The following is a 25,206-nucleotide window of genomic DNA, read 5'->3' as shown; positions in this document are numbered from 1 at the left end:
GGTATCGGAACAAAAACTGGTAAAATGTTTCGTTTCATGCATACGTTAAGTATTATTTGCTTGCTTTTCACTGTTCGTCTTTGTCGTTTGCTCAATACATGCACCACATAAAAGGCTTGTTTTTCTACTTTGATGTCTAGAAGCTCATCAGAGTTAGCATGCTAATGTGTACGTTGACATCGTCACTCACCTTATAAACAATAGCAATGGTTGTCAGGTCTAAATTAATCTATACATGCCTGATAACTGTTGTCGCACTAATACTGATTTGAAGCTGCTTAAATTACGTTTCCCAATAATTAAGATTTTTGTGAAACTATGAACTGACGTTTGTACAATTTCTTTTAGTGATGTTGTCCATAACCTGACCTCAGCGTGCCTAGAAAGAAGAGTGGATTTGGGTTCTTCTGTGTTTATTTTAGGTACATAGCTTGCTGTAGTGGGATCTCAGTCCACCTCCTTACGGCCGTTTCACACCGCAAGCATGAGCAGCACGTCAGCGCATCTACATCGTCACTGCAGCTGCAGACGCGCGCGAGTATTCACACTGGAAGCGTTTGTAAAGGCGTCACAACAGCGGCTCCCAGGCTACATATAAGAAAGCATTTCTTTACAAAGCCTTTTGTAAAATTTGTTTTTAGAAGTTGGTCATAAACACATTTGAAGTTTGTTCAAAGCCCAAACTGAATAATTAAAAAAAAAATGTAATGAGTACATTTTCTACAAAATTTTATTTTCTTTGTTTACTCTTCATTTCCTTTTCTGACATACTGCAGTTCTTGTTAAAACACACTAGACAAGCAAATTCTATGCGTTTTGGGCACTTTTTGGGTGAAATCATTTTAATTTTGTCCATCAAAAGTGTGCTTTCACTTTAATTGAGCGTGAGCAGCGCAGCAAAAATAGACTCGAAGCCGAAACCCCCGCTTCACTGCTGCTCACGCGACGCTCCTGCTTGACGCTCACGCGCTGCTCCTGCTCGCGGTGTGAACGCCCTCATTGATTAACATGCACGCCGAAAAAAATACCCGCTGACGCTTGCGGTGTGAAACGGCCGTTAGCATGGACTTATAAAATCCTCTGCCTGCTTGGGGTGTTTGCCCTCATGTTGGGAGGCATCCTTATTCCTGTGAGGGTGATGCAGAAAGACTATGTTAAAGTCACGAGGTACAGAAGAGTAGTTGCTTTAAGCAACTCTTTTGGAGGTGTTTTTCTGGCCACCTGCTTCAATGCCCTTTTACCAGCAGTTAGAGAAAAGGTATGTTATCGAGCGTGATATTAGTTCTTAAAGTAACAAGTAAAGTTCCGTGTGGTTGCTAGGGTGTTTTGGGTGGTTGATAGGGTATACTGGGTGGTTGCTAGGGTGTTCTGGGTTGTTGCTATGGTGTTGCTAAGCGGTTGCTAGGGTATTCTGGGTGGTTGCTAGGGTGTTGCTAGGGTATTCTGGGTGGTTGCTAGGGTGTTCTGGGTGGTTGCTAGGCAGTTGCTAGGGTATTTTGGATGGTTGCTAGGTGTTGCTAGGGTATTCTGGGTGGTTGCTAGGCAGTTGCTAGGGTGTTCAGGGTGGTTTTTATGGTGTTGCTAGGGTATTTTGGGTGGTTGCTAGGGTGTTCTGGGCAGTTGCTAAGGTATTCTAGGTGGTTGCTATGATGTTACTAGGTGGTTGGTAGTTGTCACAGATGGTTACTATTGGAGTTTTTAGCATTTTCTTGGCATGATTTAGCACTTACCTAATTGCTATTAGCATGTAGCTATTCACAGTTAGCATGTGTAGCATGTTGGAAGTCCTGTTTGCTAGCATGAGTCAAAAGAGACAACCCCCATCTCTATACGATGTTCTGATGTAGAGATATAGGTCTTGCAAAATGGTTGCTAGGGTACTCTGTTTGTTTGCTAGGGAGTGGGTCGGCAGCTGCCAGTCATGAAAGTCCAATGGCTGCTTGTCAGTATGAATGATATAAACCAACTCCCATGCCTCTGTGACATTTAGAATGGAAGATATCCCTTCATGGATTTTGGTTGCTAAGGTGCTCAACAATGGTTGCTAGGGAGGGGCTAGGAAGTGTTGACTTGATTCATGATTGGCTGTTTGCTGCCCAGAGTCAATCTTGTTAACCCCATCTCTATATGATGTTCTGATACAGAGATATAGGTCTTGCAAAATGGTTGCTAGGGTACTATGTTTGGTTGCTAGGGAGTGGCTTGGCAGCTGCCAGTCATGAAACTCAAAATGCTGATTGTCAGTGTGAATGATATAAACCAACTCACATGCCTCTGTGACATTCAGAATGGAAGATATCCCTCTATGGATTTTGGTTGCTAAGGTGTTCGACAATGGTTGCTAGGGAGGGGCTACGCAGAGTTGAGGTGATTCATTATTGGCTGTTTGCTGCCCCGATTCAAACGAGACCACCCTTGCGTTTCTATGACACTTCTATCCGAAGATATCCTTTTGATCTCTTTCAATGAAAGTCTATGGAACTTGTTGCTAAGGTGTTCTAAATGGTTGCTAGGGCGTGGCTTAATAGCTTCAAAATGATCCTGAGAGACTGATTGGTCATATGAGTAAAATGAGCCTGTCCCCTTGTCTCTATGACACTGTGATCCAGAGCTATGTTCAACACAAAATCCCTATGCAATGTGTAGGACGGCCCATTTCATGGGCCGTCCTACACCATAGTAAGTCAATGGGGCAACTTTGAGCAGCTCCTGCCCCCCAGGGGTGCAACTTTTACCCCATTGTGAGGTATGTTCTTACAGAGCCTGTCACCCTTTTCAAATGTGGCAAATCACATGTTTCTGTGAAATCTGATTTCTGAGCTATGACTCGTCAAAGTTTGTTGCAATGTTAAGTCTATGGGATTTTTTTGGGCGCTTTTTTGCCCCTGGGGCAATTACCGTAACCCCAATCTCTTAGAAAAGATGTAGCACACCTCTCCTCAATAAGCCGCACAATTTGACACCTCACTCAGGTATCTGTGATGTCAGCATGTATTTTTTTATAACATAGTAACAGATAGTTACTATAGAGTTATTATAGAGTTCTTAAAATCTTTATTAACAAGTGCCTTTGGATTTTTTTGGCCGCTTTTTCGTCCACTGTGTGAACATCGTACATCCAGTCGCTTAGAAAAGTCATAGCACACCTCTCCTCAATGAGCCACATGATTTGACGCCTCACTCATGGGTCTGTGACAAACGGTGCAGGAGGAGTAACGCGCCAAACTTTTGTCCGGAATAATAAGAAGTAGAAGAATAATAATAAGTATGCACAATAACAATAGTGATGCCTTGCCTTTGGCAAGGCACCACTATTGTACATGTACATTGAATGTACATTTCCAGAATGTACATTTCCAGAAGAAAATGTGAAGTGGTGCTTGCAGTGGCAAAATTCGCCACACGGTTGCTAGAGTGTGGTACATGATTGCATACGAACCAACAAACATGTCTGTATGACATTTTGGTGCTGAGATGTGGCTTATTCATGTGTTCAGGTGGTTGCTAGGGTGTTCTGAGTAGTTGCTATGCGGTTGCTAGGGTGTTTTGGGTGGTTGCTAAGATATTCTGGGTGGTTGCCAGGGTGTTCTGTGTGGTTGCTAGTCGGTTGCTAGGGTGTTTTGAGTGGTTGCTATGGTGTTGCTAAGCGGATGCTAGGGTATTCTGGGTGGTTGCTAGGGTGTTGCTAGGATGTTCTGGGTGGTTACTATGAGGTTGCAAGGTGGTTGCTATGGTGTTTTTAGGCGGATGCTAGGGTGATCGCGGCGGTTGCTAGGATGTTCTGGGTGGTTGCTATGATGTTGCTAGATGGTTGCTAGGGTATTCTGGGTGGTTGCTAGGCGGTTGCTAGGGTATTCTGGATGGTTGCTAGGGTGTTCTAGGTGTTTGCTATGGTGTTGCTAGGCGGTTGCTAGGGTGTTCTGGGTGGTTGCTATGTTGTTGCTAGGCGGTTGGTAGGGTATTCTGGTTGTTGCTAGGTAGTTGCTAGGGTATTCTGGGTGGTTGCTATGGTGTCACTAGGTGGTTGGTAGTTGTCACAGATGGTTACTATACATGGATATCCTGTGACGTCACACATTAAAGACGGCGCCATCTTTAGGACCACCAAGGGACCGGAAGTAAACAGTAAATATGCCTTCTATCTGCTGTGCCGTGGGCTGTGATAACAGCAAGTCAAAAAAAACGGGACATACGTTTTATAATATTCCTAAAAACACTGAAAGGAGACATAAATGGTTAGCTGCCATTAAAAGGGATCAGTGGACTCCAACAGAACACTCCAGACTGTGCAATGAACACTTTATTTCGGGTAAGTTGACTCCTTAACTCACGTTAGCTAGCTAGTTATGTTAGCAACCCTACGATAAGATAAGATGACATGCCACATAACAATGTTGATGATGACAGTGATTCACAAAGTAAAATAAGTCTCAATTATTTAATTTCTATATTATTTCTGGTAGAGCTAAAGTTACAGGGAGGCTACACCAGGCACGTAACTGAAGTGTTCGTTCGCGTTGCGTCTGCTGTAACTCTGCTATGATTAGTGAACTGACTACTACCGTACGTTCAAAAAAATTAAAAATAAACTAGTTTTCTAAAACTATTTTTTGCGCGTCGCGAACGAAGCATTTCACTTACCAGCCGCTGTAGCCTTCCTGTTAGTGTCACACACTGTTCATTAATGTGTCACTATATCTCATTCTACCCCTGTAGGTCAGAAGAGCGAGAATCCATTAAACCCCGATTATGTGCCAAGTTTGTTTGCTTATCTCACACCTGGGCAACGCAAAAGAAAAATAAATAGTTACAGCAAATATGAGCAAATGCAAGCTGTCAAAAGAAAGAGAAGGACGTGTGATGTTGGACTGGTGGCACCCTGTGACAACAGCAGCCATATGCAGATTGATGACTGTGATTACACCACAGCTCAGGAGGGGAGAGGTCAGACAGCTGATCACAGCTACTGTAATTCTGCGGTCTATGCTGAGAGCAGTGTACCATGCTCCAATGAAGCCTGCCATGAAACTGTGAGGAGATTGACAGACGAGTGCACTGCACTGAGGTCAGAGGTTTATCAGCTCAGGGAAAAGGTTAGCAAGTTATCCTTCAGCCAGGAAACCTTCAAGGACAATGATGACATGGTGCAGGACTTAACTGGCCTTCCATCCTTTGCCAAGCTGATGGTTGTCTTCACTTTTGTGTCAGCGTTCCTCAAGGTGGGACCTGGATTGAATCCCTTTCAAAGCTTTTTAATGACCTTAATGAGAATGAGACTGAATTTACCACTGCACTTCTTTTCATATGTATTTCATGTGTCAAAGCCTACTGCAGGCCGAATTTTTAACAGTACGTTAAATGTGTTGCATGATAGGTTGTTTAGATTCATACTGTGGCCCAGTAAGGAACAGATTCAAATTAGTTTACCCATGTGTTTCAAAAATAGTAATTCTAGAAATTGTACATCCATATTAGACTGCTTTGAAATTTTCATTGAGAGACCTAAAAACTTGAGAGCCCGAGCACAAACATACTCACAATATAAGCACCACAATACTGCCAAGTACTTGATATCAATAACTCCACAGGGAGTCATATCGTTTGTGTCTCGTGGCTGGGGAGGGCGAGCGAGTGACAGGCACATTACAGAGAACTGTGGCTACCTGGAAAATCTGTTACCTGGTGATTTGGTCTTAGCAGATCGAGGGTTCACAGTAGGAGATGCTGTGGGATTGTACAGTGCTCATCTCAAAATACCTACCTTTACTAGAGGGAAAAAGCAACTGCATCCAAGTGAACTTGAGTATTCAAGGGGGCTAGCAGCTGTTCGAATTCATGTTGAACGAGTGATTGGTCTTGTGAGGAATAAATACACAATTTTACAAAGCACAATACCCATTTCTCTCTGCCAAACTGCAACTCCAGGAGAGCTTACATCTCTTGACAAGATGGTGAGAGTGTGCTGTGCTCCGTGCAACATTTGCCAATCTGTTGTGCCCTCGCAATAGCATGGGTGTCAGTAGCATTGTTTTCCTTAGTGTCACAAGGTTAAACAATTGTGTACAAATGTAATATATATTTGGATCTTTGTTTTTTTTATACAAGGCTGTTATTTATGAGTTTCATGTAAAATTGTTTTGTGTTTGTCTTGTTTACTTGTTTCTAAAACAAGTAAGACTATCACAAATGTGTGTGTATATTGATATGGGCTGAAATTACTTTTGAAATAAATTGTTATTCATTCAATTACAACACTTTAGTGATGTTTATTGTACATGGTCACAATGCAGTAACAATACAAGTGCAATTTATAAATTTTCCATCACATTCCATTAGGGCAGTGTTGTAATGTAACAAAATACAAATACTTCACTACTGTACTTAAGTAGAATTTTCACACACAATTTAACAATGTATTACTTAAAGTCTTAAAGTGTCTGTTATTTACTGTACTCAAAGTATCCAAAGTAATCTTCTGATATTAAATGTACTTAAATGTTAGAAATGTGTGTATATATATATATATATATATATATATATATATATATATATATATATATATATATATATATATACATACATACATACATACACACTTCTAATATTTAAGTGCATTTAATATCAGAAGATTACTTTGGATACTTGAGTACAGTAAATAACAGACACTTTAAGACTTACTTTAAGTAATATTCTAAAAGGAAACTTTAACTTACAATTTTAACTTTTTACTTACTAGCTAAATAAAGTGCAGAATAAGTAGCCATTACAAGGCAATTACAATTATAACACAGTGTAGAGCCAAATATACAGTGTAGTTACTGATGTGGATCAGAGATAACACAATAAACCTGAAATAACTGTCTATAAGAATGTTGAATGTAGAAAAAAATCAATATACAGATAGTGCAAGTATAGCAGACCGAATTATACAATATACATAAGTCAAAAATATAATACAGATATAATTAGGGTGTGCAGAAACAGGCTGTGTAGGAACCAGATACTTGTACTTTTACTCAAGTATCGCTTTCAAGTACTTTATACAAGACTGTCATGTCACAGACTGGTAATACTAAACTTGTTTTCTGCACTCCACACATTTCCATGTCTTAGGCACCCTGGTCAGCTTGAGGCAGGTCTTGTGAAAGTGCTTTCGCCTACAATTTCCAGATGTGCAAATGATGACATCTGTGGCCACAGGTTGACCACAGTAGCATCCCACTTCAGGTGGCTGTTTTGTGGCTGTGGTGTATATGGGAGTAAGGCGTGGTGCTGTATACCATTTCCCCAGCATCTCAGGGAGCACTCCATTCTTGATAAAATTCACCACTTTGCCGTAAGCATCGTGGAAGAAGACAGGATCATATGTGGTGTCCACACCATGAAGCTACAGTAACTCACCTCTGCAATGTGCATTTGTGCCTGCACTTGATACATGTACTTGTGGAAATGTCTCAGTGCCATGACCCCATCCTCTCCTATGCCAAGACAGAATGAGGAATTCTTGCAGCTTTCAGTGAGGGAGCAGTTCCTGGTTTTGAAGGGACATTTTATCTCTAAAACGCCATCTCCATGGCAAGTGCAGGCTACCAAACCATCAGGTGATGCTCCAATCCAGGGGAGTTCTGGGTTGATGATGAACCCTGATGCCCTCACCTGGAAGTCTTCATGGTGGTCTTGCATCATAGCAACATACCTTTCCCTTGCTCTGTCCTCATTTTGTTGACCCCATCTGACAAAGATTGGAATGTAAGCTTGCAGGTAAATATGGTGCAAAATGTTAAAGCTTGAAGAATACGATGTGTGAACTTGCAGAACAAAAAATATGTACTTGTAACTTGAAAATTTGCACTTGTAGAAATGTTTACACACCTGTCAGGGAAAAAAAAATTCACAAATGTGTAGATTGATATGTACATGAACATGACAGCTGCAAACATGTAATACAAAAGTCGAGGTGCACAGATTTACCACTTCGTGATGCAAGCTCTCTTGACAGTGTTTTTTTTTTTTTCTTTGTGTGACTTCAAATTCAGATCACGTGTGTGAATATTTTTTACAAGTGCAAATTTTAACATACAAGTATAGATTTTTGTTCTGCAAGTTCTCACATTGTATTCTACAAGCTCTCACATTATAATGTGAACATGTCTATCATTTACCAGGTGTTGCATTATGACAATTTTAAAAAAAAAGCATTGATTTACTGGCTTATAAATAGCGGCTTCACAAACTTGCAAGCACTATTGTATACAAGCTGTAAGCCCTAGAACAAACTAGACCAATTAATCTTGCTTTATGCATGGTTGTCTAGCACAGTAGGCCTATGAATAGCTCTCCTATGAAACTGTTCTGTTATCGATGTACCTTGTTGCCTCAGTGGAGAACCGAGAAGCACGGGGATAGCAAATTCTTTTGATCAAGGATGCAGGTGTGTCTGCTCTGGCTGCCTCACTGAAAACTGACGCTGTGACTCTTCCTGCCCTCTGATCAAACCATACTCTAGATTTACTTTGCTCCCTGCTCTCCTCCTCAACTATCAAACACTGGGGAAAAAGTTAGTGACACATGACTATTTAGAGATGAACTACCACTGAAGTGTATAGATTGACTTAAACTGATTACATTCAAGAAAATCATCCATATGAATACTTTCAAAATGGAAAGGCTTATCATTTATTTCACCTGAACTGATACACTGAAATATTAAGAGTTGTACCATAACAGCCTGGTCATTATGGATATTACACTCCAATACAATTGAAGTAGGCCTATGGCAAACTAAAAGGAGAATGTTTATAATGTTTACCTGTTGTTTCGTTAGATGTAGATCATCAAAGACCTTGGTACTCTCAATCATCAGCAAGGGAAAGTCCGTCTCCAGCCAGGAGCTTGAGTACAATGTGGAAAGAGGAGCTGGCAAGTCCAGTTATATCACCTTTGGGATGTACCTGTGAGAGAGAAACAGAAACAAGACATTTTAAGTGACAATATATAGTGTCCAGACTATTTAAAGTGACAAAAGAACAAATGTACAGTTAATTATTCTAGACCTGTAGTAATTACTCATTATAATTAGCCCATGTTTTTGTTTTCCCCTGTCATAACTGAGATGAGTTGCAAAGTATTATGTGCAAGCCACAAAAGAGCTTAGTTTTCAGTCACTCTGTGGAGCAGAGCATCTTACCTGTGGGAGTGGCCCTCAATGACAGAGAGGATGGCACTCTTCTTTGGTTTGGACTCCTGCAATTCACTATTATGAGAGAAAGTGTGCAATTCACACACTATTCGCCTCAAAGAATGCTTGGCAGTCTTTATCTGATGGTCTGATATCAGGACAACCAGGACCTTGATCTTCACGGCTTGAACATGGCTCTTGTTTATGAGAGAAACTGATGTTGCAGATCTCTTCATATGGGACCCCTCTGACAGAGTTCATACTTGTCTGAGCCCAAGCACAAGGCTTCTCGGTGCAAGCCTGCCCGTTTTTAATATCATCAGCAGCCAAAACAGAGAACAAAAGAGCTTCTGCATGAGAGCAGACCTCTCCTAAGCCTGCCTTACAGGTGCAATGAGCCATAAGTACTGTCCCGTCCTCTTGGACTGTGATCCAGGGATGTGTTGGGGTCACAGAAAGGTTTTGTGAATGCTTAACCTTAAGTATGAAACACAAATTGAGAATTATAAATTTAGCAATATAGCCAGATTAACCAATAATGTTTAAGTTCAACATATATAACATTATCTAAGACTCCTAGCTATTCACAGCTAGCATGTGTAGCATATTGGAAGTTCTGTTTGCTAGCATGAGACAAAAGAGACAACCCCCATCTCTATACGATGTTCTGATTCAGAGATATAGGTCTTGCAAAATGGTTGTTAGGGTTCTCTGTTTGGTTGCTAGGGAGTGGGTTGGCAGCTGCCAATCATGAAAGTCCAAAGGCTGCTTGTCAGTATGAATGATATAAAACAACTCCCATGCCTCTGTGACATTTGGAATGGAAGATATCCCTTCATGGATTTTGGTTGCTAAGGTGCTCGACAATGGTTGCTAGGGAGGGGCTACATAGTGTTGAGGTGATTCATTATTGGCTGTTTGCTGCCCCGAGTCAAACGAGACCACCCCTGTGTTTCTATGACACTTCTATCCGGAGATATCCTTTTGATCTCTTTCAATGGAAGTCTATGGAACTTGTTGCTAAGGTGCTCTAAAGTGCCCGATCCCCTTGTCTCTATGACACTGTGATCCAGAGCTATGTTCAATACAAAATCCCTCTGCAATGTGTAGGACGGCCCATTTCATGTCAAGTCAATGGGGCAACTTTGAGCAGCTCCTGCCCCCCAGGGTTGCAACTTTTACCCCATTGTGAGGTATGTTCTTACAGAGCCTGTCAGCCTCTTCAAATGTGGCAAATCACATGTTTCTGTTTCACTCAGGGGTCTGTGACAAAATTTGCGGGACGAGTTACGCGCCAAACTTTGTCCAGAATAATAAGAATAAGTATAATAATAAGTATACACAATAACAACAGTGATGCCTTGCCTTTGGCAAGCACCACTAACTAGAATGTACATTTCCAGAAGAAAATGTGAAGTGGTGCTTGCAGTGGCAAAACTCGCCACTCGGTTGCTAGGGTGTGGTACATGATTGCATACGAGCCAACAAACATGTCTGTACTATGTTCTGGTGCTGAGATATGGCTTATTCATGTTGTTCAGGTGGTTGCTAGGTGGTTGCTAGGGTGTTCTGAGTGGTTGCTATGCGGTTGCTAGGGTGTTTTGGGTGGTTGCTAGGGTATTCTGGGTGGTTACTAGGGCGTTGCTAGGGTGTTCTGGGCGGTTGCTAGGGTATTCTGGGTGGTTGCTAGGGTGTTGCTAGGGTGTTCTGGGTGGTTACTATGAGGTTGCTAGGTGGTTGCTATGAGGTTGCTAGGTGGTGCTAGGGTGATTTGGGTGGTTGCTAGGCGGTTGCTAGGGTGTTCTGGGTGGTTGCTATGATGTTGCTAGGTGGTTGCTAGGATATTCTGGGTGGTTGCTATGGTGTTTCTAGGCAGTTGCTAGGGTATTTTGGGTGGTTGCTAGGGTGTTCTGGGCAGTTGCTAAGGTATTCTAGGTGGTTGCTATGATGTCACTAGTTGATGTTGGTAGTTGTCACAGATGGTTACTATTGGAGTTCTAAGCATTTTCTTGGCATGATTTAGCACTTACCTAATTGCTATTAGCATGTAGCTATTCACAGCTAGCATGTGTCGCATGTTGGAAGTCCTGTTTGCTAGCACGAGTCAAAAGAACCAACCCCCATCTCTATACAATGTTCTGATGCAGAGATATATGTCTTGCAAAATGGTTGCTAGGGTACTCTGTTTGGTTGCTAGGGAGTGGCTTGGCAGCTGCCAATCATGAATAGGGTGCTGCTATGCGGTTGCTAGGCTATTCTAGGTGGTTGCTATGGTGTTGCTAGGTGGTTGCTAGGGTGTTCTGGGTGGTTGCTATGGCGTTGCTAGGCAGTTGCTAGGGTGTTCTGGGTGGTTGTTAGGGTGTTGCTAGGGTAATTTGGGTGGTTGCTATGGTGTTACTAGGTGGTTGGTAGTTGTCAAAGATGGTTACTGTTGAGTTTGTAGCATTTTATTGGCATGATTTAGCACTTAGCTAATCAATATTAGCATGTAGCTATTCACTAGCTCCAAAGTCAATGTGAATGTATAAACCAACCCCCATCTCTATACGATGTTTTGATGCAGAGATATAGGTCTTGCAAAATGGTTGCTAGGGTACTCTGTTTGGTTGCTAGAGAGTGGCTTGGCAGTTGCCAATCATGAAACTCCAAAGGCTGCTTGTCAGTATGAATGATATAAACCAACTCCCATGCCTCTGTGACATTCAGAATGGAAGATATCCCTCTTTGGATTTTGGTTGCTAAGGTGCTCGACAATGGTTGCTAGGGCGTGGCTAGGAAGTGTTGAGGTGATTCATGATTGGCTGTTTGCTGCCCCGAGTCAAACGAGACCACCCTCATGTTTCTATGACAATTCAGTCCAGAGATATCCCTTCGATCTCTTTCAATGGAAGTCTATGGGAGTTGTTGCTAAGGTGCTCTAAATGGTTGCTAGGGCGTGGCTTGATAGCTTCACAATGATCCTGAGAGACTGATTGGTTGTCTGAGTAAAATGAGCCCGCCCCTTTGTCTCTACGACACTGTGATCCAGAGTTATGTTCAATATAAAAGCGGTTTCTATGGTGTAGGACGGCCCATTTCATGGGCCGTCCTACACCATAGTAAGTCAATGGGGAAACTTTGGGCAGCTCCTGCCCCCCAGGGGTGCAACTTTTACCCCATTGTGTGGTATGTTCTTACAGAGTCTGTCAGCCTCTTCAAATGTGGTAAATTACACGTTTCTGCGACATCCTCGTTCCGAGCTACGACTCGTCAAAGTTTGACGCAATGTTAAGTCTATGGGATTTTTCGGCCGGTTTTTCGCCCCTGGGGCGAACATCGTACCCCCGATCCCTTATAAAAGTCATAGCACACCATTCCCGAACAGGCCGCACGTTTTGACGCCTCATTCGTGGGTCTGTGACAAAAACTGCGGGAGGAGTAGCGCGTCAAAAAGTGGCCAGAAGAATAAGAATAAGAAGAATAAGAATAACTAGAATGTACATTTCCAGAAGAAAATGTGAAGTGGTGCTTGCAGTGGCAAAACTCGCCACTCGGTTGCTAGGGTGTGGTACATGATTGCATACTAGGCAACAAACATGTCTGTACTATGTTCTGGTGCTGAGATATGGCTTATTCATGTTGTTCAGGTGGTTGCTAGGGCATTGCTAAGGTGTTCTGAGTGGTTGCTAGGGTGTGTTGGGTGGTTGCTAGGGTGTTCTGGGTGGTTGCTAGAGTGTTCTGGTTGGTTGCTAGGGTATTTTGGGTGGTTGCTAGGGCATTGCTAGGGTGTTCTGGGTGGTTGCTATGGTGTTGCTAGGCGGTTGCTAGGGTATTCTGGGTGGTTGCTAGGGCGTTGCTAGGCGGTTGCTAGGGTATTCTGGGTGGTTGCTAGGGCGTTGCTAGGCGGTTGCTAGGGTGTTCTGGGTGGTTGCCTGGGTGTTGCTAGGCGGTTGCTAGGGTATTCTGGATGGTTGCCAGGGTGTTGCTAGGCGGTTGCTAGGGTGTTTTGGGTGGTTGCTAGGTGGTTGCTAGGGTGTTCTGAGTGGTTGCTAGGGTGTTGCTAGGCGGTTGCTAGGGTATCCTGGGTGGTTGCTAGGCGGTTGCTAGGGTGTTCTGGGTGGTTGCTAGGGCGTTGCTAGGCAGTTGCTAGGGTGTTCTGGGTGGTTGCTAGGGTGTTGCTAGGGTAATTTGGGTGGTTGCTATGGTGTTACTAGGTGGTTGGTAGTTGTCAAAGATGGTTACTGTTGAGTTTGTAGCATTTTATTGGCATGATTTAGCACTTAGCTAATCAATATTAGCATGTAGCTATTCACTGCTAGCATGTTTAGCATGTAGCAAGTCCTGTTTGCTAGCATGAGTAAAAAGAGCCAACCCCCATCTCTATACGATGTTTTGATGCAGAGATATAGGTCTTGCAAAACGGTTGCTAGGGTACTATGTTTGGTTGCTAGGGAGTGGCTTGGCAGCTGCCAATCATGAAGCTCCAAAGTCAATGTGAATGTATAAACCAACCCCCATCTCTATACGATGTTTTGATGCAGAGATATAGGTCTTGCAAAATGGTTGCTAGGGTACTCTGTTTGGTTGCTAGGGAGTGGCTTGGCAGCTGCCAATCATGAAACTCCAAAGGCTGCTTGTCAGTATGAATGATATAAACCAACTCCCATGCCTCTGTGACATTCAGAATGGAAGATATCCCTCTTTGGATTTTGGTTGCTAAGGTGCTCGACAATGGTTGCTAAGGCGTGGCTAGGAAGTGTTGAGGTGATTCATGATTGGCTGTTTGCTGCCCCGAGTCAAACGAGACCACCCTCATGTTTCTATGACAATTCAGTCCAGAGATATCCCTTCGATCTCTTTCAATGGAAGTCTATGGGAGTTGTTGCTAAGGTGCTCTAAATGGTTGCTAGGGCGTGGCTTGATAGCTTCACAATGATCCTGAGAGACTGATTGGTTGTCTGAGTAAAATGAGCCCGCCCCTTTGTCTCTACGACACTGTGATCCAGAGTTATGTTCAATATAAAAGCGGTTTCTATGGTGTAGGACACACCATAGTAAGTCAATGGGGAAACTTTGGGCAGCTCCTGCCCCCCAGGGGTGCAACTTTTACCCCATTGTGTGGTATGTTCTTACAGAGTCTGTCAGCCTCTTCAAATGTGGTAAATTACACGTTTCTGCGACATCCTCGTTCCGAGGTACGACTCGTCAAAGTTTGACGCAATGTTAAGTCTATGGCATTTTTCGGCCGGTTTTTCGCCCCTGGGGCGAACATCGTACCCCCGATCCCTTATAAAAGTCATAGCACACCATTCCCGAACAGGCCGCACGTTTTGACGCCTCATTCGTGGGTCTGTGACAAAAACTGCGGGAGGAGTAGCGCGTCAAAAAGTGGCCAGAAGAATAAGAATAAGAAGAATAAGAATAATAAGTATGTGAGATAACAATAGTGTTGCTTTGCCATAGGCAAGCACCACTAATAATAAGTATGTGAGATAACAATAGTGTTGCTTTGCCATAGGCAAGCACCACTAATAAGAATAATAAGTATGCACAATAACACTAGTGTTGCTTTGCCATAGGCAAGCACCACTAACTAGAATGTACATTTCCAGAAGAAAATGTGAAGTGGTGCTTGCAGTGGCAGAACTCGCCACTCGGTTGCTAGGGCGTTGCTAGGCGGTTGCCAGGGTATTCTGGGTGGTTGCTATGGTGTTGCTAGGCGGTTGCTAGGGTGTTCTGGGTGGTTGCTAGGCAGTTGCTAGGGTGTTGCTAGGGTAGTTGCTATGGTGTTGCTAGGAGGTTGCTAGGGTATTCTGAGTGGTTGCTAGGGTGTTGCTAGGCGGTTGCTATTGTGTTCTGGGTGGTTGCAATGGTGTTGCTAGGCGGTTGCTAGGGTATTCTGGGTAGTTGCTAGGGTGTTCTGGTGGTTGCTAGGGTGTTGCTAGGCAGTTGCTAGGGTGTTCTGGGTAGTTGCTATGGTGTTGCTAGGCGGTTGCTAGGGTATTCTGGGTATTCTGGGTGGTTGCAATGGTGTTGCTAGGTGGTTGCTAGGGTATTCTGGGTGGTTGCTAGGCGGTTGCTAGAGTATTCTGGGTGGTTGCTAGGGTGTTACTAGGCGGTTGCTAGGGTATTCTGGATGGTTGCTATGGTGTTGCTAGGTGGTTGCTAGGGTGTTCTGGGTGGTTGCTAGGGCGTTGCTAGGCAGTTGCTAGGGTGTTCTGGGTGGTTGATAGGGTGTTGCTAGGGTAATCTGGGTGGTTGCTATGGTGTTACTAGGTGGTTGGTAGTTGTCAAAGATGGTTACTGTTGAGTTTGTAGCATTTTATTGGCATGATTTAGCACTTAGCTAATCAATATTAGCATGTAGCTATTCACTGCTAGCATGTGTAGCATGTAGCAAGTCCTGTTTGCTAGCATGAGTCAAAAGAGCCAACCCCCATCTCTATACGATGTTCTGATGCAGAGATATTGGTCTTGCAAAACGGTTGCTAGGGTACTCTGTTTAGTTGCTAGGGAGTGGCTTGGCAGCTGCCAATCATGAAGCTCCAAAGTCAATGTGAATGTATAAACCAACCCCCATCTCTATACGATGTTTTGATGCAGAGATATAGGTCTTGCGAAATGGTTGCTAGGGTACTCTGTTTGGTTGCTAGGGTGTTCTGGGTGGTTGCTAGGGTGTTGCTATGTGGTTGCTAGGGTGTTCTGAGTGGTTGCTAGGCTGTTGCTAGGCGGTTGCTAGGGTATTCTGGGTGGTTGCTATGGTGTTGCTAGGCGGTTGCTAGGGTATTCTGGGTGGTTGCTATGGTGTTGCTAGGTGGTTGCTAGGGTGTTTTGGGTGGTTGCTAGGGTGTTTTAGGTGGTTGCTATTGTATTCTGGATGGTTGCTATGGTGTTACTAGGTGGTTGGTAGTGTTCACATTTGGTTACTATAGAGTTTTTATAATGTTAATGGCATGATTTAGCACTTAGCTAATCAATATTAGCATGTAGCTATTCACAGCTAGCATGTTTAGCATGTTGAAAGTCCTGTGTGCTAGCATGAGTCAAAAGACCCAAACCCCATCTCTATACGATGTTCTGATGCAGAGATGTAGGTCTTGCAAAATGGTTGCTAGGGTACTCTGTTTGGTTGCTAGGGAGTGGCTTGGCAGCTGCCAATGATGAAACTCCAAAGGCTGCTTGTCAGTATGAATTATATAAACCAACCCCCATCTCTATACGATGTTCTGATGCAGAGATATAGGTCTTGCAAAATGGTTGCTAGGGTACTCTGTTTGGTTGCTAGGGAGTGGCTTGGCAGCTGCCAATCATGAAACTCCAAAGGCTGCTTGTCAGTATGAATGATATAAACCAACTCCCATGCCTCTGTGACATTCAGAATGGAAGATATCCCTGTTTGGATTTTGGTTGCTAAGGTGCTTGACAATGGTTGCTAGGGCATGGCCAGTAAGTGTTGAGGTGATTCATGATTGGCTGTTTGCTGCCCCGAGTCAAACGAGACCACCCTCATGTTTCTATGACAATTCAGTCCAGAGATATCCCTTCGATCTCTTTCAATGGAAGTCTATGGGAGTTGTTGCTAAGGTGCTCTAAATGGTTGCTAGGGCGTGGCTTGATAGCTTCACAATGATCCTGAGAGACTGATTGGTTGTCTGAGTAAAATGAGCCCGCCCCTTTGTCTCTACGACACTGTGATCCAGAGTTATGTTCAATATAAAAGCGGTTTCTATGGTGTAGGACGGCCCATTTCATGGGCCGTCCTACACCATAGTAAGTCAATGGGGAAACTTTGGGCAGCTCCTGCCCCCCAGGGGTGCAACTTTTACCCCATTGTGTGGTATGTTCTTACAGAGCCTGTCAGCCTCTTCAAATGTGGTAAATTACACGTTTCTGCGACATCCTCGTTCCGAGCTACGACTCGTCAAAGTTTGACGCAATGTTAAGTCTAGGGGATTTTTTGGCCGGTTTTTCGCCCCTGGGGAAAACATCGTACCCCCGATCGCTTATAAAAGTCATAGCACACCATTCCCGAACAGGCCGCACGTTTTGACACCTCATTCATGGGTCTGTGACAAAAACTGAGGGAGGAGTAGCGCGTCAAAAAGTGGCCAGAAGAATAAGAAGAATAAGAATAACTAGAATGTAAATTTCCAGAAGAAAATGTGAAGTGGTGCTTGCAGTGGCAAAACTCGCCACTCGGTTGCTAGGGTGTGGTACATGATTGCATACTAGGCAACAAACATGTCTGTACTATGTTCTGGTGCTGAGATATGGCTTATTCATGTTGTTCAGGTGGTTGCTAGGGCATTGCTAAGGTGTTCTGAGTGGTTGCTAGGTTGTTTTGGGTGGTTGCTAGGGTATTCTGGGTGGTTGCTAGGGTGTTCTGGTTGGTTGCTAGGGTATTTTGGGTGGTTGCTAGGGCATTGCTAGGGTGTTCTGGGTGGTTGCTAGGTGGTTGCTAGGGTGTTCTGGGTGGTTGCTATGGTGTTGCTAGGCGGTTGCTAGGGTATTCTGGGTGGTTGCTAGGGTGTTGCTAGGCGGTTGCTAGGGTATTCTGGGTGGTTGCTAGGGCGTTGCTAGGCGGTTGCTAGGGTGTTCTGGGTGGTTGCCTGGGTGTTGCTAGGCGGTTGCTAGGGTATTCTGGATGGTTGCCAGGGTGTTGCTAGGCGGTTGCTAGGGTGTTTTGGGTGGTTGCTAGGGTGTTGCTAGGTGGTTGCTAGGGTGTTCTGAGTGGTTGCTAGGGTGTTGCTAGGCGGTTGCTAGGGTATCCTGGGTGGTTGCTAGGCGGTTGCTAGGGTGTTCTGGGTGGTTGCTAGGGCGTTGCTAGGCAGTTGCTAGGGTGCTCTGGGTGGTTGCTAGGGTGTTGCTAGGGTAATTTGGGTGGTTGCTATGGTGTTACTAGGTGGTTGGTAGTTGTCAAAGATGGTTACTGTTGAGTTTGTAGCATTTTATTGGCATGATTTAGCACTTAGCTAATCAATATTAGCATGTAGCTATTCACTGCTAGCATGTTTAGCATGTAGCAAGTCCTGTTTGCTAGCATGAGTAAAAAGAGCCAACCCCCATCTCTATACGATGTTTTGATGCAGAGATATAGGTCTTGCAAAACGGTTGCTAGGGTACTATGTTTGGTTGCTAGGGAGTGGCTTGGCAGCTGCCAATCATGAAGCTCCAAAGTCAATGTGAATGTATAAACCAACCCCCATCTCTATACGATGTTTTGATGCAGAGATATAGGTCTTGCAAAATGGTTGCTAGGGTACTCTGTTTGGTTGCTAGGGAGTGGCTTGGCAGCTCCCAATCATGAAACTCCAAAGGCTGCTTGTCAGTATGAATGATATAAACCAACTCCCATGCCTCTGTGACATTCAGAATGGAAGATATCCCTCTTTGGATTTTGGTTGCTAAGGTGCTCGACAATGGTTGCTAGGGCGTGGCTAGGAAGTGTTGAGGTGATTCATGATTGGCTGTTTGCTGCCCCGAGTCAAACGAGACCACCCTCATGTTTCTATGACAATTCAGTCCAGAGATATCCCTTCGATCTCTTTCAATGGAAGTCTATGGGAGTTGTTGCTAAGGTGCTCTAAATGGTTGCTAGGGCGTGGCTTGATAGCTTCACAATGGTCCTGAGAGACTGATTGGTTGTCTGAGTAAAATGAGCCCGCCCCTTTGTCTCTACGACACTGTGATCCAGAGTTATGTTCAATATAAAAGCGGTTTCTATGGTGTAGGACGGCCCATTTCATGGGCCGTCCTACACCATAGTAAGTCAATGGGGAAACTTTGGGCAGCTCCTGCCCCCCAGGGGTGCAACTTTTACCCCATTGTGTGGTATGTTCTTACAGAGTCTGTCAGCCTCTTCAAATGTGGTAAATTACACGTTTCTGCGACATCCTCGTTCCGAGCTACGACTCGTCAAAGTTTGACGCAATGTTAAGTCTATGGCATTTTTCGGCCGGTTTTTCGCCCCTGGGGCGAACATCGTACCCCCGATCCCTTATAAAAGTCATAGCACACCATTCCCGAACAGGCCGCACGTTTTGACGCCTCATTCGTGGGTCTGTGACAAAAACTGCGGGAGGAGTAGCGCGTCAAAAAGTGGCCAGAAGAATAAGAATAAGAAGAATAAGAATAATAAGTATGTGAGATAACAATAGTGTTGCTTTGCCATAGGCAAGCACCACCAATAATAATAATAATAATAATAAAGATTTGGATTTCAATAGTGTGAATGCTTGAAAGCATTCACACTAATAACTAGAAACAGAGCATTTCCTGCGGAACATGCGTGTGAATGCTTAAAATGCCTAACTGAAATGCAAAGAAAGAAAGAAAGAAAGAAAGAAAGAAAGAAAGAAAGAAAGAAAGAAAGAAAGAAAGAAAGAGAAAGAAGGATTAGTTAGAAGGATAGAAAGATGGATTAGTTAGAAAGAAAGAAAGATGGATTAGTTACAAAGAAAGAAAGATTAGGTAGAAAGAAAGAAAGAAAGATTAGGTAGAAAGAAAGAAAGAAAGAAAGAAAGAAAGAAAGAAAGAAAGAAAGAATAAGAAAGAAGGATTAGTTAGAAAGAAAGAAAGATGGATTAGTTAGAAAGAAAGAAATATGGATTAGTTACAAAGAAAGAAAGATTAGGTAGAAAGAAAGAAAAAAAGAAAAAGAAAGAAGGATTAGTTAGAAAGAAAGAAAGATGGATTAGTTAGAAAGAAGGAGATTAGGTAGAAAGAAAGAAAGAAAGATTAGGTAGAAAGAAAGAAAGAAAGAAAGAAAGAAAGAAAGAAAGAAAGAAAGAAAGGTTAGTTAGAAATAAAAGAAAGATGGATTAGTTAGAAAGAAAGATTAGGTAGAAAGAAAGAAAGAAAGATTAGGTAGAAAGAAAGAAAGAGAGAAAGAAAGAAAGAAAGAAAGAAAGAAAGAAAGAAAGATTAGGTAGAAAGAAAGAAAGAAAGAAAAAAAGAAAGAAAGAAAGAAAGAAAAAGAAAGAAGGATTAGTTAGAAAGAACGAAAGATGGATTAGTTAGAAAGAAGGATATTAGGTAGAAAGAAAGAAAGAAAGATTAGGTAGAAAGAAAGAAAGAAAGAAAGAAAGAAAGAAAGAAAGAAAGAAAGAAAGAAAGAAAGAAAGAAAAAGAAAGAAGGATTAGTTAGAAAGAAAGAAAGATGGATTAGTTAGAAAGAAAGAAAGATTAGGTAGAAAGAAAGAAAGAAAGAAAGATTAGGTAGAAAGAAAGAAAGAAAGAAAGAAAGAAAGAAAGAAAGAAAGAAAGAAAGAAAGAAAGAAAGAAAAAGAAAGAAGGATTAGTTAGAAAGAAAGAAAGATGGATTAGTTAGAAAGAAAGAAAGAAAGAAAGAAAGAAAGAAAGAAAGAAAGAAAGAAAGAAAGAAAGAAAAAGAAGGATTAGTTAGAAAGAAAGAAAGATGGATTAGTTAGAAAGAAAGAAAGATTAGGTAGAAAGAAAGAAAGAAAGAAAGAAAGATAGATTAGAAAGAAAGAAAGAAAGAAAGAAAGAAAGAAAGAAAGAAAGAAAGAAAGAAAGAAAGAAAGAAGGATTAGTTAGAAAGAAAGAAAGATGGATTAGTTAGAAAGAAAGAAAGATTAGGTAGAAAGAAAGAAATAAGGATTAGGTAGAAAGAAAGAAAGAAAGAAAGAAAGAAAGAAAGAAAGATAGATTAGTTACAAAGAGAAAGAAAGAAAGATAGATAGATAGATAGATAGATAGATAGATAGATAGATAGATAGATAGATGGATAATTTGGACACAGAGGCCGTTTCTCAATATGCGTTCTTGTCTGTACTTGTGTTCTTGTGGACTTGTGAAACGTCATCAGTCGCTGCCCAAGTACTGTCTCAATACACAAGTTTGCATTTTGGCAAGAACGGTTAAAAATCCCGGAAGTGTTCTTGACACGCCCATTTTACCGAGGATGCATCGGTTGGTAACTTGTGTGAACTTGACGGCAGAAATATCCCAGCATTCATTTCGGCATTCAAGGAAGGAGCGGGGAGCAGAAAGGCAGAACAACAGTACGTCGTTTTTCTACAATTTCGTATGCTATTTCATCACTAAATTCACTTCTGAGAACATTTGATGCGAGAAATCTACTGTGTAGATTTCAAATCTTGCCATTTTTACGAAAATTTATGGCGAATCGAAAATATGCTCAAACATTTTCGGTAGTGAAGAATCTCAATAAGCGCACGGGGGTGTAGCTAGCGAGCCAACCGGCCAGTCATGCTAAAAACCTGGCTGTTATCATCAATAATTCTTGTTATGTTTGGGTACTGAAGACGGAGCTGTGCGGGGTTATTGCGCAATACCAGCAAGACCACATCGCCTCAAACTGTCAGCAGCGTTCTGTGTGCTCGTCACCTTGTAAGTTCATTCTTCCAAGAACAACTAGCAAGAGCGTTCTCCCCAAGAACACAAGTCCGTTCTTTGCATTCTTGGTTTTGAGAAACGGCCAGAAAGTCAAATAGTTAGACAGGCAGATATATAGAAGAGGATAAAAGGAGGAGTAGAAAGGAGAAGAAGAGATTAGGAAAGGAGGGGAGAAGAGGAGGAGTAGAGGATGGAAGGAGGAGAAGAGGAGGGAAGAGGGAGGGAGAACAGGAGAAGCAGAAGCATAAATGCAACAAAAACCTGTAAAGTTCCTTCAGAAAAGAGCTCAGTGACTGTGCACCAATCAGAACACAGGACCAATTATGTGTGTCTCCCTTTGATCTGTGCCCCTTTTATCTGTGCTAATCAACATCACCTGTGCAATCAGCTTTCCTATTTAGACAGAGGGCAAAATCGCTGATACTTGGCCTCGAACAAACCTCCCTAGAGACAAAACTATAGGTTGTATCGGCGAAATGACCTGACCGTGAGCGAGACAAGGCCTTTGTGAACGATGTGATGTATTTTTTGTGTGGATAGAGTTGAAAAAAGAGACCACTTTGGCAAGTTGAAAAACTAGTGATCAGAGCATTACGGACCAAAGTTTGACCTGAATTTATAATTGCTGCCAATGGAGGATTGTCTGTCACTCTTGTCCTTTGGAAGGACACAGAGGAAAAACTGTAAGTCCGAGGGATTTACTAAACACACGTGAGGAAGCACAACAAAAATACCTACGTTTCAAGTATAATTACATGCCCGAAGAGTTAAAATTGTGGCCAGGCCAGCGATTTAAAAATTATTTTTTACGATTAGTTTTCAAGCTGGCTCACTCTAGCAGATGACATCACGTGCTCTAGCTCTGAACAGTCTCTCTCATCCGCTTCCATTAAAATCTGAGAAACGGCTTGAAAAACTTCATGAGACTAAAGTAGAGATTGTGAAAAAAGTATAAAAGATTTCAAAAAGTTGAATACAACGTTAATAGCTTAAAGATTTCTCAACATTTTAAAGTTGAAATGACAAAAATAGCTGAAAGTATGCACAAGTAGTGGGCTTTGAAAGCAGAAGGAGCATAAAGCAGGATTTGAAGAATTCTCCATTGACTTACATGTTAAAAAAAATGCACAAAAAGATTAATAATTTAAAAAGTATAAAAGTTATAAAAAAGAAAAATAATAGCACACATGTCCTTGAAAAGCTGAACATTTTGATACTTGAATGGTTTTTGTAGCACAAAGTAGAGAGGAGTTATAAGCGACCGTGGAAGAATACGGAATAATAATAATAATAATAATAATAATAATAAAGATTTGGATTTCAATAGTGTGAATGCTTGAAAGCATTCACACTAATAATAAAGATTTGGATTTCAATAGTGTGAATGCTTGAAAGCATTCACACTAATAATAAAGATTTGGATTTCAATAGTGTGAATGCTTGAAAGCATTCACACTAACTAGAATGTACATTTCCAGAAGAAAATGTGAAGTGGTGCTTGCAGTGGCAAAACTCGGCACTCGGTTGCTAGGGTGTTGTGGGTGGTTGCTCGGGCGTTGCTAGGGTGTTATGGGTGGTTGCTAGGTGGTTGCTAGGGTGTTCTTGGTGGTTGCTAGGCGGTTGCTAGGGTATTCTGGGTGGTTAGGGCATTACTAGGTGGTTGCTAGGGTGTTCTGAGTGGTTGCTATGGTGTTGCTAGGCAGTTGCTAGGGTATTCAGGGTGGTTGCTATGGTGTTGCTAGGCGGTTGCTAGGGTGATGCTAGGTGGTTGCTAGGGTGTTCTTGGTGGTTGCTAGGCGGTTGCTAGGGTATTCTGGGTGGTTGTTAGGGCGTTGCTGGGGGTTTATTGGTGGTTGCTATGGTGTTGCTAGGGTATTCTGAGTGGTTGCTAAGGTATTCTGGGTGGTTGCTAGGGTGTTGCCAGGGTGTTATGGGTGGTTGCTATGGTGTTGCTAGGCGGTTGCTAGGGTGTTCTGGTTGGTTGTTAGGCGGTTGCTAGGGTATTCAGGGTGGTTGCTATGGTGTTGCTATGCGGTTGCTAGGGTATTCTGGGTGGTTGCTAAGGTGTTTTGGGTGGTTGCTAGGGTGTTCTGGGTGGTTGCTAGGGGGTTGCTAGGGTGTTCTGGTTGGTTGCTAGGGTGTTGCTAGGCGGTTGCTAGGGTGTTCTGGGTGGTTGCTAGGGTGTTGCTAGGTGGTTGCTAGGGTGTTCTGGGTGGTTGCTATGGTGTTGCTATGCGGTTGCTAGGGTATTCTGGGTGGTTGCTAAGGTGTTTTGGGTGGTTGCTAGGCGGTTGCTAGGGTGATCTGGGTGGTTGCTAGGGTGTTGCTAGGCGGTTGCTAGGGTATTCTGGGTGGTTGCTATGGTGTTGCTAGGCGGTTGCTAGGGTGTTTTGGGTGGTTGCTAGGGTGTTTAAGGTGGTTGCTATGGTATTCTGGATGGTTGCTATGGTGTTACTAGGTGGTTGGTAGTGTTCACATTTGGTTACCATAGAGTTTTTATAATGTTAATGGCATGATTTAGCACTTAGCTAATCAATATTAGCATGTAGCTATTCACAGCTAGCATGTTTAGCATGTTGAAAGTCCTGTGTGCTAGCATGAGTCAAAAGACCCAAACCCCATCTCTATACGATGTTCTGATGCAGAGATGTAGGTCTTGCAAAATGGTTGCTAGGGTACTCTGTTTGGTTGCTAGGGAGTGGCTTGGCAGCTGCCAATGATGAAACTCCAAAGGCTGCTTGTCAGTATGAATTATATAAACCAACCCCCATCTCTATACGATGTTCTGATATAGAGATGTAGGTCTTGCAAAATGGTTGCTAGAGTACTCTGTTTGGTTGCTAGGGAGTGGCTTGGCAGCTGCCAATGATGAAACTCCAAAGGCTGCTTGTCAGTATGAATGATATAAACCAACTCCCATGCCTCTGTGACATTCAGAATGGACGATATTCCTCTTTGGATTTTGGTTGCTAAGGTGCTCGACAATGGTTGCTAGGGCGTGGCTAGGAAGTGTTGAGGTGATTCATGATTGGCTGTTTGCTGCCCCAAGTCAAACGAGACCACCCTCATGTTTCTATGACAATTCAGTCCAGAGATATCCCTTCGATCTCTTTCAATGGAAGTCTATGGGAGTTGTTGCTAAGGTGCTCTAAATGGTTGCTAGGGCGTGGCTTGATAGCTTCAGAATGATCCTGAGAGACTGATTGGTTGTCTGAGTAAAATGAGCCCGCCCCTTTGTCTCTACGACACTGTGATCCAGAGTTATGTTCAATATAAAAGCGGTTTCTATGGTGTAGGACGGCCCATTTCATGGGCCGTCCTACACCATAGTAAGTCAATGGGGAAACTTTGGGCAGCTCCTGCCCCCCAGGGGTGCAACTTTTACCCCATTGTGTGGTATGTTCTTACAGAGCCTGTCAGCCTCTTCAAATGTGGTAAATTACACGTTTCTGCGACATCCTCGTTCCGAGCTACGACTCGTCAAAGTTTGACGCAATGTTAAGTCTATGGGATTTTTCGGCCGGTTTTTTGCCCCTGGGGCAAACATCGTACCCCCGATCGCTTATAAAAGTCATAGCACACCATTCCCGAACAGGCCGCACGTTTTGACACCTCATTCATGGGTCTGTGACAAAAACTGAGGGAGGAGTAGCGCGTCAAAAAGTGGCCAG

General features: G+C 43.0%; 2 protein-coding genes and 1 long non-coding RNA gene across 3 annotated transcripts; 2 read left to right on the top strand and 1 right to left on the bottom strand.

The window, feature by feature from the left end:
* The first annotated feature begins 158 nt into the window (after window positions 1–158).
* Window positions 159–1,276, top strand: LOC143712063 (zinc transporter ZIP3-like). The gene is made up of 2 exons (XM_077204282.1): window positions 159–168; window positions 1,062–1,276. Exons 1-2 carry the CDS (start codon window positions 159–161, stop codon window positions 1,274–1,276), a joined length of 225 nt encoding a protein of 74 aa, XP_077060397.1.
* Window positions 1,277–4,052: 2,776 nt separating this feature from the next.
* LOC143711440 (uncharacterized) lies at window positions 4,053–6,252 on the top strand. The gene is made up of 2 exons (XM_077202901.1): window positions 4,053–4,309; window positions 4,717–6,252. Exons 1-2 carry the CDS (start codon window positions 4,132–4,134, stop codon window positions 6,006–6,008), a joined length of 1,470 nt encoding a protein of 489 aa, XP_077059016.1. The 5' UTR covers window positions 4,053–4,131; the 3' UTR covers window positions 6,009–6,252.
* Window positions 6,253–7,396: 1,144 nt separating this feature from the next.
* LOC143712043 (uncharacterized) lies at window positions 7,397–9,262 on the bottom strand. The gene is made up of 3 exons (XR_013194976.1): window positions 9,188–9,262; window positions 8,810–8,951; window positions 7,397–7,732 (listed from the first exon to the last, which is right to left on the bottom strand). It is a non-coding gene; the product is annotated as an uncharacterized LOC143712043 (long non-coding RNA).
* Window positions 9,263–25,206: the final 15,944 nt, after the last annotated feature.

The sequence above is a fragment of the Siphateles boraxobius genome, unplaced genomic scaffold (assembly GCF_051911475.1).
Source record: "Siphateles boraxobius isolate OS27281-9 unplaced genomic scaffold, OSU_SipBor_1 5, whole genome shotgun sequence".
Taxonomy (NCBI): Eukaryota; Metazoa; Chordata; class Actinopteri; order Cypriniformes; family Leuciscidae; genus Siphateles; species Siphateles boraxobius.
The sequence above is the reverse complement of the archived record's forward strand: the minus strand, read 5'-3'. Positions and strand labels throughout refer to the sequence as shown.